The sequence below is a fragment of the Artemia franciscana genome, chromosome 15, assembly GCF_032884065.1.
Source record: "Artemia franciscana chromosome 15, ASM3288406v1, whole genome shotgun sequence".
Lineage (NCBI taxonomy): Eukaryota > Metazoa > Arthropoda > Branchiopoda > Anostraca > Artemiidae > Artemia > Artemia franciscana.
In genome coordinates, this window is record NC_088877.1 from 25,659,306 (window position 1) to 25,676,010 (window position 16,705).

Below are 16,705 nucleotides of genomic sequence, written 5' to 3' on the forward strand. Positions count from 1 at the left end.
TTCTCTGGCTCTGCTTTTTATTTTTCTGATTAAAGCCTCTCTACACCTCAAGCTGGGCTGTTTAAAAACTTTTAAAAACACTATTACAATTATCAAAGTAAAATAACAACAATAATTCAGCGAAAAAAAAAATTAAAGTTTTTAGAGACTATACCATAGAGAAAATTAAAACCATTAAAATGATCTTTGCTCTTGGCCACCTACAGCCAAGGATGTATTCATGGTGGAGGTCAATGATCCCCCAGAGGTATGTAGTGATTTAAGAAATGTGTAATAAATACAAAATAAACTTGTTATTTAGCTGTTTCGAGTAATCCGTGTAGAAGGTTAAATATAAAATTGCTAAATAGAAAAAGAAAAAAAAATTACTGAAATGCACATTTGAGTAATTGTTATAAATTTATTTTTCAAGAAATTCTTTTAATATACATGAAATTTAGTCGTAGTTAAGCAAAAGCCAACACCTCCCACTCCTTATACTCACAAATTTTGAGTCTTGACCTTCTCTAAAATGAGTCTCAGGAAACCCCCATGTTTACAACAATTTTTATATTCGTAAATTTTAAAGAGGCAAAACTAAGACAAAAAACGAGCTAAAAACACACAAATGTATATTTCTGTAGTCTCCATAATGAGAAAGAAAACAAAAGCTTGAAAAATTTTGATTCTTTGAACTTTATAGTGGAAGTAAATTTTTAAGAAATGCCATAGTACTTAAATATACGAGTGGGCAACGAAACGACCAAAATTATTCCTGAAAATTATAAGAATCTTGATTTGAGGGAGGGGTTTGGAACAGGAAAACTTGCCGCATAAGTGTAATCTCTTGACTCACTTGAAGATGGTTTAACTGATCTTACCGTAATGTTTAGGATTGGCAAGTGGAGCGACTAGTGCTAGACAATTGGCAGCTTCAGGATCTATTGATAGCAGCATTGTTGCAATATGACCTCCATACTCTTGACCCAAGACCACTATCTTCTCCCTGTCAACATATTCCAAGTTTTCTTTTAAGTACCTAGAAGGAACGAACTTGGAAACAGATTTTACTTGTTGTTTAGCTCTTCATTGAAATTTTTGAAGTTGGGAAATGGACCCATGAAAAAAAAACAGAAAAAGAAAAAAAGGATGCAGCCAGTGGATTTGAAAATTAAAGACCGTTTGAGAAATGTGTTTCATTGAGCTCATGAACAAATAATTGTTTTCATCCAATAACAAGCAGCCACCAACAATCCTCATTCCTTGTTCTTTTGTTTACTCCAAAGACTCATAATCTGGCTTTTATTCTAGGATTGAAAATTTAAAATTTTTAAATACGTATTTATGACATAGTCCTGTGCTCAGTGAACTTCTTTTTTCGATGATCCCGCATAAAGTAATGAAACTACACGAAGAGATAAGTCACTCCTTACATTGGATCCACTCTGTCTGAGAATAGTCTTCATGGGATATTGGAAAAAATGGACCTGAAAATGGAATTTTTGTGATCCCTACCACGCCATCCCCATTAATTTCGAAGCCCCCCGACAGTTTGGGTGCAAATTGTCAATTGTTGTTTTATAAACTACTGAAATTGAAATGAACGCTAATAAGCCAGAAAATGTTACTTGGAAGTTTCTACAGTTTTAAACGGATTGATAGTCTCAGGCTTTTCGCTTAATAGCAATTTAGATTCATTCAGACAAAGGCTGTTGATTTTCGGAACAAAATGACTGAAAAATGTATTTCATTACGGTTCTGCATCTTGTGATGCTTACCAAGTATTTCGCTAAATATGCGATTGAGACCCCCTAATCCAGGTTCTCAGATCTGTGTGAATTTGATGGTGTGATCGTTGTTACAACAATACCTGCAACTTAGTAGATAGTGAACCACGTCCCATAGTAACTGAAATTCGAAAAAAAAACAGACTTTCAAAGGAACGGCCAGGTGAGAAAATTTGCGGTGCTTGTATGATATACGCCCTACCTAATATTCTTCTAATTTGTTTCTCTGACGCTCAATCTTAATGATATATACCAGAGTAAGATAAAAATTGTATACTTTAGAAATAAATTTGGGCTATATATTTGCACATTAGAGGGGAAGGGGTAAAGTATAGCGGATCTGCATATATAATTTTAAATACAATTGTTCTGCATATTATGTAGTAATTTTTTTTTTAACTTTACACTGTCCAAATACTTTACCCCGCCCCCCTAATGTGTTAAAATATATAGCCAAGATTGTGTATTTTCCATCTATTTTGTCACTCCTTTTTGTCTTGTCTTGCTCTAAGCTTAAAGAAAATAACGGCAAAAATAGGTTCTATAATGCATCAATGAATGAAGAACTTGACTGGCAGGGTGTAAATCATACAAGTACCAAATTTTCTAACTGACACTAACCTGGAAATTGTAACCTTAACGTGTAGTATATATAATAGTCGTATATTGAATTAATACCAAGAAATAGAACAACAATAACCTGAAACTCTTCAAACTCAACATTAAATAAAAATAATACGTACAGCATGGAAATTTTCCCGGTCAACACACCACAAACGAAGATTTACAATGGCCCAGTCTCAAAAACAGGAAAAACTGCACTTTTGCTTTGTTAATGCTGATGCCATTCCCTTTTGTGCATTTTAAAAACATTAAAATCTTAAAACAACATTGAACAACATTAAAACTCAAAACGAAAAGGTATCATTCTGTGTGTAAGAGGGACTCCCCCTTCCTCAACCTTCCCTCTTTACGCTAAAGTCTTAAAGTAAAAAAAAGGATCATAATAAAATTCAACTGACCTTTGTGTTTAAGCTGTCTCTCTTAAAGACTTGTAACAAAAAATCAAACTTCAGTATAAAGAAGGGGGTTTGAGGAGAGAGCAGCCCTCCTCATGCGGAATAATTTTTATTAGTTTAATCTTTACGGTTGCTCCGTACTTTTAGTTAAAAAACTTGTTTCTTTATTTAATTTCTGACCGTTTAACAGACAATGCCTTTTCCTCACTCCATGTAAAATCCCCTCCCCAAAGTTTCCCGGAAACTTTCCTCCCAATGAAAATTTCTCCCCTTCAATTTCTTCCCCGCTGAGCAATGGGTAAATTGTGTAAAATATAGTCCTTTCCCCAGGGACTATGGGCATTCATTTTTTTTTCAACGTCAAACCTTCATCAAAGCATCAAGACTAGTATCAAAGTAGCAATATCAAAGTAAAAAAATAACAAAGCAAAGGAAAAATTAAAGTAAACAATGTATGAAAGTAACAATAAGCAACTTGAACAACTTACAGCCCTTGCACAGTAAGTCGAAGTTCCCTCGTAAATCACTAAGTCCAAGTTCTCTCAATGCTACTTTTTAAAACAGTAAAAACTTTAGCGTAAAGAGCAGGGCGTTGAGGAGGGAACAGCCCCTTTCATATACGGGGGAATTTCTACTCGTTTTAAGTTTTAATGTCGCTCCTTACTTTCAGTTAAAAAAAACTAATTTATCTTATTTAATTTCTGAACGTTTTTTAGTTAATCCATGTTTTGCTTTCATCTCTCCGCAGATGAATAATTATAGCGAAATTTGCATATTTATCTATTTGGCTAAATGGCTTTCCCATAGTTTTAATCGAATAATGTTGAGAAAAAAGGAAGGGGGAGGAGGCCCAGCTGCCCTCCAATTTTTCGGGTACTTAAAAAGGCAAAATTTTTACGAATGTTTTCATTAGTAGAAGATATACGTAACTTACGAATTAGCTTACGTAACGAACTTCTATATTCGTATGTTTTTATTACGTATATGAGAGGGTTCGCCCACTCGTCAATACCTCGCTCTTTGCACTAAAGCTTACATTTTTCCCCTGAATCACAAGGCCGGAGAATAAATAGTTGAAATTACTAAAAATACTTTAGCGTAAAGAGTGAAGTATTAGGGAGAGGTGAACCCCTTATAACCGTAATATTTTCTGTTCTTTTTTTTAATAATGCTAGAAAATGCTGTGCCCCCTTCATGGAAATCTTCTTCCCCCATGACAAATTCCTCCATGGAAATTTCCCCCACATAACCCCCTCTTCCCAACCCCTCCTCCCAACCAAAAAATCACCCTGAAAACGTCTGTAACTTCCAAATAACCATTACTATATGCAAACACTGGTCAAAGTTTGTAACTTGCAGCCTCTCCCACGGGGACTATGGGGGAGTAAGTCGTCCCCAAAGACATAGTTATAAGGTTTTTTCGACTATACTGTAGAACATGGCTATCTCAGAATTTTGATCCGATGACTTTGGGAAAAAATGAGGGTGGGAGGGGGCCTAGGTGCCCTCCAATTTTTTTGGTCACTTTCATTCTTCTTGCTACTTTTAATGATCCAACTGTTACCAAATATTTTCATTGTCCTTAGCACTGTAACTAATCATATTGATTCAAATATTCATTTCATTGTCTCTGCTCTTGGTACTTTCACTAATGGAATCTGTTTAAATCTCATTTAACTGTATTTGTTCTTATTACTTCTACTGGCCAAACCAATTCAAATCCCCTTTCATTTTCATGGTTCTTGGCACATTTACATGTAAAATTTTTTCAAATTGGATTTGATTTTCACTGTTCTTGGGACTTCTATAGATGAAAACCGATAATCCGTTTCAACCCTATTTCATTGCCATTGATCTTCGTACTTCAAAATATCAAACTAATTCAAATACCCATATCACGGTCTCTGCTGTTGGTACTTTCAGTGGTCAAATCCATTCAAGTCCTATTTCATTGTCACTGTTCTTAATACTTTTACTGGTCAAACCTATTCAGATCCCAAATCATTTTCATGGTTCTTGGTATTTTTATAGATCCAATCGTTTAAAATCCCCGTTCTTTTTCAAGGGTTTGGATACTTTTACCAATAAAAGTGATTCAGACCCTATTTCGGTTTCACTTTTATTTGTAGTTTTTACAGATCAAATATAATAAAATCCGCTTTCATTTTCATGGTTCTTGGCATATTTACACATAAAACCGATAAAAACCCCGTTTCATTTTCACTATTCTTGGTACTTTTTCCGGTTAAAACCGATTGAAACTTATTCAATTTTCACAGTTCTTAGTATCTTTATTGGTCAAATGGATTTAATACTTATTTTACTGTCTCTGTTCTTAATACCTTTAGTAGTTAAATCATATCAAATTTAATTCCATTGTCTCTGATCTTGATAAATTTAGAAATCGAACTGACGAAAACCCCCTTTATTTTCGTGGTTCTTCGTTGTTTACTGGTCAAATAAATCCAAATCACCCTTTCATTCTCATTCTTCTTGCTACTTTTGATGATAGATTCAAATGCTCATTTCATTGTCTTTGTTGTTGGTACTTCTAGTGGTCAATTCGATCGAATTCATATTTTCTTGTGTCTGTTTTTGGTAAAATCCTCTTTATTTTGATTGTTCTTGGTATTCTTAATGGTCAAATAGATTCGAATCACCCTTTCATTTTCATTCTTCTTGCTACTTTTAATGATATATTCAAATTCTCATTTCATTCTCTCTGTTGTTGGTGGTCAAATCGAATCCATTCTCATATCTTTGTCACTGTTTTTGATACTTTTATAGATCAAACTGATGAGAACCCTCTTTTATTTTGATTGTTCTTCGCATTTTCACTGATACCTTTATGATCAAGCTGTTGAAAACCTTCTTTTATTTTGATGGTTCTTGGTATTTTTACTGGTTAAATTGATTCAAATCACCGTTAATTTTCATTCTTCTTGCTACTTTTAATGATAGATTAAAATGCTCATTTCATTGTCTCTGTTGTTGGCACTTTTAGTGGACAAATCGATTCAATCTCATTTTCTTGTATCTGTTTTTGATACTTTTATAGATCAAACTGATGAGAACCCTTTTTTTATTTTTATGTTTCTGTGTATTTTTACTAATCAAATTGATTCATATCACCCTTTCATTTTCATTCTTCTTGCTGCTTTTGATGACCAAACTGTTACAAGATCATTTTATCTTCATTGTTCTTAGTACTTTCTCTGATCAAATTGATTCAATATTCATTTCATTGCCTCTGCTGTTGGTACTTTTGGTAGTGAAATCGATTCAAATCTCGTTTTACTGTCTTTGTTCTTAATATTTTTACTAGTCAAACCAATTCAAATCCTGTTTTATTTTCAATTTTCTTAGTACTTATAGATCAAGTAAATTAAATACATGTTTATTACGTATTGAAAAAAGTAAGTTTTATGACTGAAAGTAAGGAGCAACATTAACACTCAAAACGAAAAGAAACTATCCCGTACATAAAGGGTTGCCCTCTCCTCAATGCCTGGCTCTTTGTGCCAAAGCTTTTAACACTTTTTAAAAAGCTTCCTATGGCCCCTTTATCCCTTTATTTTGGCAACTTTATCCAGGGCCTCCACCTCCCACCGCCTTAATACATATCTTAATATTCTCTCCAATTTCCTTATATTCCTCCTATTTTAATATGATTTATTAATCAAATAATTCTTGTACAGGTCCTTCTTCTTCTTCATCAAACATAAGGCATTTTTACTGACATTTCTCGTTGCATTTCTGAATTTTTTCCCTAAGATACCATTAGCGACTTCACAAATTATTTTCCCAAAATTATTCCATCGTCCCCTGCATTGTCAAATTTTATACTCTCCAGTTTAGTATTCAACTTCTCCTGGAAAGCTTCTCTCAAATTCGCATCCTGGAGTCAACCAACGTCATAGCTTCCCTGAAGGTAGCTACTGTTCCTAAATTCTAGCATTAAGTTGACCATAGATACTACTAGATGGTAATCTTTACTTTAAACATCAATAACTGGCACTCGTATTTAATAAGGTTAGCTGTCTTACTATCATTTGAATGCCATGTTAATTATGGGCCCTTTTACGACCAAATACTGTGTTGATTATAACTAGATTGCTATACTTACAAAAATGAAGCACTCTAAAACCATTACCAGTTATTTTCTACTCTAAATTTACATAGGCCAGGATACCATCTATCCCTATTTGTTCCGATCTGTGCATTAAAATCCCCTAATAAAAATGCCATATTTCTACCCGGGACCCTGTCTATTTGTTCTTGTTGCTGTAAATAAAGTTCACCTGAGTCACTACTATCTTCATCTATGTACCTCACCCTTCCTGCCTGAGTAAATAAATTCTATATCACCTAATTTTATGTTTCCTATCTGGAATAAGAATTTCTGAAACTCCTAATAAGTCCAGTTCGAATAATCTGAATTGGCCAGTCAAAATGTTTATGTAATAGTTGTTTTTCTTAACGTCGTAACCTTCAAAGTTGGAATTTTCATTTTTTTTTCAAATCATTGATATTATCCAGGCCATTGGAAAAATAATTGTCCCAGAACCAGTGCAGGAAAGGGACTAACACATCTTTCCAAATTTACACGAAGCACTTAAGCCAGCTTAGAACTGAACAGCAAGAAGTCGATAGGACCTCCAGTTGAATGGAAGCTTCGTGCAATCCTGGGCCCATATTGGTCGAAAAATAGTTTTCCACACTTGGCGATGCGCTTCTATCAACAAAAGTCAAAATCCTGCACAGACCCCCTTAAGCCCATTACCTCCGATTATTTATATATTCATGCCTACAAATATTATGCTACTACGGGGAAACAGCCTATAATAGATAAATTAGCTAAGTAGAGGTTTTCAGCTCAAAATAGCCAACCAAAACAAACGAAACCGAGAAGAATTATCAATTAATCGAAATTCAGTACAAATGCTGTGTCATCTACTAAGCTATAATTTCGTTGAAGCACAACACTCCTCAAGGACCCACTGCAGCGCTGTTAGTAGTCACGGTTCTGGTTAGGAAATTTTGAGAAAGGTCAAACCCGACGCCACTATGAGGCCACACAAGCAGGATTTCCCTATTGGGAATAGGCTTCCCTGTTAGAATGGACTGCTTCTTTAAATGATCTGTTGACCGCTGAAAACTAGACTCTTTGCTGTTTTTCAAAATTAGCAAAAACCAAAACTTTAACAAGTGTGGTTGAAAAACCATAAGGAAAAGTGAAATACACTCCAAAATAGGTAATGAATGATTCCTACCAGAGAAAATGATAACAACTTTTCCTCCTTAATCAATATTTTTTTAATCTGTTTCTAGAAAATCCTAATTTCTGCTCTGTAAATACAAAAAATATAAACTTACTCACAAAAACTGACAACCTGAAGCTAAAAAAGTGGAAAATTGAACAAAAGAGAAAGCACAACACATAAAATAAAATGATTAAAGGAAGGAAAATCGTTTGACTACGTTCGGGTAGTAGCCAAACGTAGGGCATAACTGACAATAATCCCATATTAAAAAATCTCAAAGATCTTTCATTTTTTCTTTAAACAGAGGCTTCGTTTAAATAAAAAGTAATTCCGAAAAGAGAAAAACAAATAACATGAATAAATTAAATAAAGCAGGCTACAAAATAAATAAACTAAGTATTTCTAAAGTACTTCAAAAAATTAATTAAGTATATAAGCCAATAAGTTAGCAAAAAGCTGAAATATAGGCAAAATAACAATATACTATTCAAATATAAGATTGTAAGCCACATCCAGCCAACGAAATCTCAACTTTGAGGAAAATCACCAAAGATTAACAAGAAATGGTGGATCGCCAAGTGCATTATCTAATACGTTAAGAGACTAAAACAAATATTGGTATGAATACGTTACCCATAACTTTATATGACTAAAATTATATGACTATTTGACTAAAATTTATACAAACCAAATAATGACGACAGATAACTGTCTAGCCGTCAACGATACCAGTAAGCTTCTTAAAGAATAATCAAATTCTAGTTATCGCTTTCTTGTGAAGTTCCGAAAACACTCTATTATATGAGGAACAGTCGAGTATGTGTCCGAAGAGAAGACCTTTAGATTTAATTAGTTCTCTCAGAGGTCTCAGTGTCTCTGAAAAATAGGCTTTTGGATTTCTCCAATGCCCTTAAACATATATCCCGAAAAGGGTAATTTATGGGACTCGGCAAAATCATTTTTTTCTTTAAGACGCAGTGAAAACATTAACAGAAAATTATAACATACTAAGAGCCTGAACTTCCAGAAAATATTACTATTAATCTTGAAAAACTTAAAAATAAAGAAAAAAAACAAAATAAAAATATTTGGGCACTTCAAAAAAAACCCTTCTTAAAAAAAAAACTTTACTGAATGCAGTGGGTTTGAGGTCGAGCACTTTTTAACTCGTTATATTAAATCAACTAAATTTTACAAATTCTCTGTCTTACATTGTGGCACATTTCTGAGGTCTAAATATGATGTCCTTTTTGGAGGTCTTTGGCGACCTAATGCAACTGTATCCTGTAAAAAGAGTACAAGTTTTTATCCAGCCTGCCCAATTTATGCCTGCCACATATTTGTGGATACTATTTTCTTTAGTGGATCTGGATTGAAAACATGCGACAAGAGGGTACCACGAAATTTGCTCATATTTTGAACGCTTTATGTACCTGAGTATTGAGTTCCCAGCACTTCGAGCTCCTAATCTCACACATATTTAAAGATGAAAACCTCAACGGTGATTTATTAAAAAAAAAATTTAACGGTGGTTTTGCTATTGTAAAAGCGATTCACATATTAAACAGTCCGTGGTAACGAACTGTAAGTAAGGAGCGACTCAGCCCAATAAAACTGGAACTTTGAATGGAAAACTGGAATGTATAAAGTTCGTTAGCATTAATACTTCCTATCAATTGCTAAAACCCTTAGATGATTTGCCTATGAATTGAATAAAAGGAGGAGGGGCACTCTACTTTAACCTCAAAAGTAGAGTGCTCTTAATGAAGAATCCCACCATCAGATTCTATGTACAAGAAAAGCATACTGTAAAGGTTTCAAGAGCCTATCTACAAAGTTGTGGAATTTTTATTTTTACTAGAAGAAAAATCACCGATGCGCGTTTTACTTTTTCCTCCAGGGTAATCTTATCAAGCCATTGATTCTACAAGAACGCAAGAGAGCTCAATCTAACGGAAATAAAAAATTTCTAGCGACTTTAAGAGAAAATTTTAGTAACCAATATAATTAGAGTGCAACTATCCCCCTTCCACGTCCCTTTTTACCCAGAGATACCCAATTGAAATTTTAAGATAGCCAAGGGATTTGGCATAGTAAAAAGGTCCAGTGACTATGCCTTTGGGGATGGCAAAAACCCCTGTAGTCACCGGAGAAAGGGGTGTAAGCTATGGAATTTGGCTATTGTCAATATTTAGTTTTGTTATTGAAGAATATATGAAATTTTTGGGAAAATTTTCTGGGGGGGGGGGGGTCCGAGAACAGAGTTTTCTGTGGGAATAAATGTATCCAGGAAAAATTTCCAGCGAAAGTTTTGAACAGAGAGGGAGGTAGGGGATGACCTAGCATGATTTTAAACCGTTGGGAAGTTAAAAAGAAAACGTTTTTTAGCTGAAAGTAACGAACAACGTTAAAACTTAAAACGAACAGAAACTATTCAATATATGACAGGGGCTATCCTTTCCTCAACCCTCACTTTTTTGTCACAATTCTTCACGAAAAACTACTCAAACATAAAGACCGTTGAACTTTAATGAGTATAAATCTTTAAATAAGTTTAAGATTTTAGTATACAGAGATAGGGTGGAGAAAAGGGCATCCCCCTCCTGTACCGAATAATTTATGTTCGTCTTAAGGTTTAATGTTGCTCCTTATTTTGAGTTTCAAAAGCTTGTTATTTTTTATATTCAATGTCCTACAAGAGAATAAGTAGAAGTCATTAATAATGCTGTTCTAAAAAAGTTTGATCATAATAACACTAACGCTTTCAAGATAAAGGCACAAGATTTACTACTGCTGCTACTAATACTACTAACAACTCACTGCAACAACAAGCAGCCTTTGGCCAAAACATCTACACAGGCTGCTTCTCCATTTCAATCTATTTACAGTCTCCCTCTTTGGATCCTCCTAAGAAGTTCCAGTACCCTTAAATCCCTCCTTACGACATCCTCCCTGCCCATTCGGTGACGAAATGCTTTTCGTTTTGGCCACAGATGGTTAGCCCATAAAGGGATTCTTCGATAATCAAACGTAATTTATCCACAGAACGTGTCCTAGTACTTTCGACCTTTCTCCTCTTATAGCCCTAGAAAGTGATATTGAACCACAATTTTCACACATCTTATTTTTAGAGAAATTGTCAGACGGACGGGTACCCAAAACATTCCGTAGGCAATTTCTATGTAAAATATCTAACGAATCCTTCTCCGTCTTTTGGAGCGCCAGTGCTTCAGAGCCGTGCTTTACCACTGTCGTAGCTGTATTTACCAATATTCTAATCTTAGTTCAGAGAATTGTCTTCTTATTCTTCCAAATCTTGTCAACAGTGAAAAATATCCTGGACCTTTGCTATTATGAAATAATAAAAAAACGTTTTTAACTGCAAGTAAGGGGCGACATTAAAACTTAAGACGAACAGAAATTATTCCGTATATGAAAGGATTTGTCCACTCCTCAAGGCCTCGCTCTTTACGATAAAGTTTGACTCTTTCTCAAAACTCTGCTTTTTAAAACAATAATAACCTTTGGCGTAAAGAGCGAGACGTTGATAAGGGGACAACCCCTTTTATATACGGAAACATTTTGTTCGGTTTTTTAATGTCGCTCCTTACTTGCAGTTAAAAAACTTGTTTTTTTATTTAATTTCTGAACGTTTTTTAATTAATGCATGTTCTGATTTTGGCTCACCGCACATGAATAATTAAAACAAAATTTGTATATTAATTTTTTGGGATAAATTGCTTTCTCATGTTTTTGGTCGAATGATTTTGAAAAAAAGGAGTGAGGGAGGAGGCCTAGTTGCGCTCTAATTTTTGGTTACTTGGAAAGGCAACTAGAATTTTTTGTTTTTTTTACGAACTTTTTCATTATTAACAAATATATGTAAATTACGAATTAAATTACGTAACAAAATTCTATATTTGAGTATTTTTATTATGTATATAAAGGGGTTCTCCCCCTTGTCAATACCTCGCTCTTTGCAATAAAGCTTCTATTTCGTCCCAATTCGTTAAGAATACCCCTGAATCACAAAGGCCGTAGAATCAATAGTTGAAATTATTAAAAATACTTTAGCGTAAAGAGTGAGGTACTGTGGAGGAGACGAACCCCCTCATATACGCAATAACTTTTGTTCGTTTTAGGTTTTAATGTTGCTCCTTACTTCCGCCTCCCACGACCCCCCTTTAATGTGAAAAAGTCCCCCTGAAAATGTCTGTGTACGTCCCAATAACCATTTCTATATGTAAACAATGGTCAAAGTTTGTAACTTGCAGCCCCTCCGCCGGGGACTGTGGGGGATTAAGTCGTGCCGAAAGACATAATTATTAGGTTTTTCAACTATGATGAACAAAATGGCTACCTCAAATTTTAATCCAGTGACTTTGGGGAAAAAATGAGCATGGGAGGGGGCCTAGGTGCCCTCTAGTTTTTGGTCACTTAAAAAGAGCACTAGAACTTCTAAATTCCGCTAGAATGAGCCCTCTTGCGACAGTCTAGGACCACTGGGTCAATAGAATCACCCCTGGGGAAAAAACAAATAAACACGCATCCGTGATCTGTCTTCTGGGAAAAAATACAAAATTCCACACTTTTCAGTAGGGTTCTCTGATATGCTGAATCTCATGATGTGATTTTCGTTAAGATTCTTTGAATTTTAGGGGATGTTGTTGGGTGGCTCGTAACTTTTGATAGGTAAAACTAAACTTGGTGGAACTCATATTTTTAGAATCAGCGTAAAAATGTAATTCTTTTGTTGTAACTACTGGTATCAAAGTTCCATGTTTTAGAGTTTTGGTTACTATTGAGCCAGGTCGCTTCTTACTACAGTTCGTCACCACGAAGTGTTTAATAGTTTAAAATCTTCACTGCGCTTGTCGTTACTAATAGTGCTACCTAGGTTACTAAAGCTGTCAGTAGTATAGCATTTATAGACGCATCGGTAAGGCCCCTGAGTTTCAGTAAAAAGTGATTCCGCAAACAGAAAAACAAACAACATGATTAAATTAAATAAAAAAAGGCTACAAAATAAATAAACTAAGCACTTCTAAAGTAAATTTCAAAAACTTATTAAGTATATAAGTCAATAAGCTATTGAAAAGCTGAAATATACACAAAATAAAAAAAAATACTAAACAAGTATAAGATTGCTAGGCCACAGTCAGCCAACGAAACCTCTACTTTGAGGAAAATCACCAAAGATTAACAAGAAATGGTGGATCATCCAGATCATTATCTCATACGTTAAGAGACTAAAACAAATACCAGCATGAAATCTGTTACCCATAGCTTCATATAAAACTAAAATTTATGCATACCAAATAATGGATACAAATAACTGTCTAACCGTATACGATACCAGTATGCTTCTTAAAGAATGATTAAATTCTAGTTATCGCATTCATTTGAAGCTCTGGAAACCCTATATTACATGAGGAACAGTTGGATAGGTTTCCACAGAAAAGACCTCTAGATTTAATTAGTTCTCCCAGAGGTCTCAATGTCTCTGAAAAATAGGCTTTGGGATTTCTATAATGCCCTTAGAATATATATTCCGAAAAGGATAATTTATAGGACTCAGCTGCATCTTTTTTCCTCTAAGACGCAGTGAAAGCATTAACAGAAAACGATAACATGTTAAGATCCTGAACTTACAGAAAATATTACTATTAATCTTGTATTTATTAAAGAAAAAAGAAAACAGAACAAAAAATAAATATTTGGCACTCCAAAAAATCCCCTACTTACAAAAAGTTTACCAAATGCAGAGGATTTGAGGTCGGGTATTTTTTAACTCGATATATTAATTTAAATTAATTTTATAAGCTCTCAGTCTTACATGTCTGTATATATGCAACAAACTATCCGGTATCTTTCGGGTACCGAATAATCTGTGTTCGTCTTAAGCTTTAAAGTTGCTTTTAATTTTCAGTTGAAATTGCTTGTTTTTTTTTAATATTTAATGTCCCGTAAGAGAATAAGTACAAGTCAACAATGGTGCTGTTCTAAAAAATTTTGATCCTAATAAGACTGACACTACCAAAATAAAGTCACAAGATTTACTAATAATGTTACTACTAACAAATCACTGCAACACCAAGCCACATAAGGCCAAAACAGCTATACAGGCTGCTCCTCCATCTCAGTCTATTCGAAACCTCCCTCTTTGCATCCTCCCAGGAAGTTTCTGTTAACCCTAAATCTTTCCTTCCATATCGCCTCACCCCATTCGGTGAAGAACGCTTTTAGTTTGGCCTTCGACGGTTGGCCAATAAGGAGGATCTCTAGTAATCAGTCATAATTTATCCGCAGAACGTGTCCTAGCAGTCTCAACCTTTCTCCTGTTATAGCCCTAAAAAGTAAGACTGGACCACAATTTTCACTTGGCATACTTTTTTTTTTTTTTAGAAATTGTCAGTTGGATGGGTCCTCAAGAAATTCCTTAGGCAGTTTCTACGGAAAACATCTAACAAGTCCTCCTCTGTGCTTTGGAGCATCCAAGCTTCAGATCCACGCTTGACCACTGTCATCGCTGAATCTGCTCATATTCTCATCCTGGATCACAGAATCTTTGTACTTTTCCAAATATTTTTCACAGTGAAAAATACTCTGGGCCTTTGCTATTCTGGTATTAAAATCTTCACTGCACTTGTCTTTACTAATAGTACTATTTAGGAAAGTGAAGCTGTCTGTAGTATAGCACTAATAGAAATGCCAGTAAGACTACAGAGGCACTAAAGATTGCCTAAACTAGAGCATTGACCTACCTACTTAATCATGCTACTAGAGATAATTCATCAGCATAATCCAAGGGGCGAATCATTTTCAAATTTATGTCTAGACATGATTAACAAGAAAAGTTGAAATACATGGTATGACAATTCAATTCTATGAATATTTTTTTTTACATTTTGGATTGAATGAACTGGTCTTATCATAAGTTTCGGTAGAGTAAACCAGCAAAGGTATGTTCCCCAATGAATCAGCTGCTGTGAACATTTTTAGAAGGAACCTATGGTCATCCATGCCCGACATCCATGAGGCCCGAAAACCTCTCTTCAACTTTTTGCTCCTCCTTTTTTGTACTTCATAATTTATTGAATTTTAACTTTTTTATTTGCTTTGTTTTTTTTTATTTAATTTATTTTTACCTAAAAATTTTAGGTAAAATTTTAGGTCTCAAAATGACACAAAATATACTTAAAACAAAAATTCACTTTTGGTATTATCGAAATATAAAATAAAGATGATTTTCATATCTTGTGCGATATTACCAAATTTTTGTCTGATATTACCAAATATCTTGCACTGTATTAGCCACCAATCGCCTGATAGAACGAGAATCCTTTATTGCATTATCGACATCTTACGTGGTATTGTCAAGATCAACACACAAAGACAGACACAGAGACAAGAAAAGAGACAGACAACAGCTAGTTGCATGGACACATAAACATAGAGAGAGAGAGAGAGAGAGAGAGAGAGAGAGAGAGAGAGAGAGAGAGAGAGAGAGAGAGAGAGAGAGAGAGAGAGAAAGAGAGAGAGAGAGAGAGAGAGAGAGAGAGAAACACAAACTAACACACAAAATCAGATAAAACGGACAGACATGGAGACAAGTAAACACCCACTGAAACACACAGGCACAGAGAGAGAGAGATAGACATAAACTTATGAAAACACTCAGAGTCAGAAACACAAACACAAAAAGAGACAAGCAAACATCTGCTCAGTCACACAGGCACAGAGAGTGAGAGAGAAAAGAATAAATACAAAACACAGACTCAGATGTACAAAAACAAAAAGACAGACACGGACACAAGCAAACACCCGCTCAGTCACACAGGCCGCTGAATAATGACGGAATGCCGCTGAAGTCTGTTGAATTGATGAAGGCATACTATGACGTATCAGTGAGCCAAGTCTATGGCGAAGAAACCGAAGAATTTCTGGTTGAGTTCAGAGTAAAACAAGGGTGTGCCCCCTCTCCGACTCTGTTCAATTATTGCATCGATTCGGTGCTTGAAAGTGCTCTATCGTCTTATCCAGGAGCGCAGATTGGACAGAATCTCTCACTGACTGACCTCGATTATGCGGATGATGTTGGCCTCCTGTCAGACCCTGTAGAAGCCCAAAACATACTTGACAGCGTTGTGGCCTGGGCAGACCTGATCGGCTTGAAATTCAGCACAGAGAAATTCATGGCTATGAACCACAACACAGGACCATTCTCACTAACTGTCAACCAACTTCAGCTGAAAAAAGTCAACCGTTTCACATACCTAGGCTCCCAGCTTTGTTCTGACGGATCTTCCGACGCCGATATCAAACAGAGAATACAGAAAGCGCAGACAGTCTTTGCCTCCCTTCGAAAACCCTTATGGAATCGCCGCAAAATCAGTGTCCGAACGAAAGTTCGAACTTACATGGCATTAGTCCGCACCGTTTTCCTTTACGGATGCGAAATATGGTCGGTAAAACTACAGCATGAGAATGCACTTAAGGTGTTTGAGCATACTTGTCTGAGAAGAATTCTGAGATGTTGTGCTCACTATTGAAGAACGCCGTTTGAAATGGTTGGGCCATGTGTTACGGAAACCGCCAGAGTACCTGCCTCGCCAATTAATTCTAGTTGAGCCTATTAACTACTGGAAGAAACGCC

At 35.2% G+C, this 16,705-nt stretch overlaps 1 protein-coding gene and 1 long non-coding RNA gene across 7 annotated transcripts in view; one reads left to right on the top strand and one right to left on the bottom strand.

Moving 5' to 3' along the window:
- The window catches only part of LOC136036254 (uncharacterized), a 99,209-nt gene that overhangs the window by 61,152 nt on the left and 21,352 nt on the right, over positions 1-16,705 (top strand). For 3 of the 4 annotated variants that reach the window (XR_010619677.1, XR_010619676.1, XR_010619675.1), the window contains one exon: positions 14,455-14,674. The exons of the other annotated variant lie outside the window; for it this stretch is intronic. This is a non-coding gene — a long non-coding RNA (uncharacterized LOC136036254). The remainder of the gene's footprint in view (positions 1-14,454; positions 14,675-16,705) is intronic. 4 annotated transcript variants of the gene reach the window in all.
- Positions 1-16,705, bottom strand: part of LOC136036251 (inactive dipeptidyl peptidase 10-like) — a 209,248-nt gene that overhangs the window by 14,128 nt on the left and 178,415 nt on the right. For all 3 annotated transcript variants that reach the window (XM_065718370.1, XM_065718368.1, XM_065718371.1), the window contains one exon: positions 861-1,018. In XM_065718370.1, the coding sequence (XP_065574442.1) occupies positions 861-1,018 (158 nt within the window). The remainder of the gene's footprint in view (positions 1-860; positions 1,019-16,705) is intronic.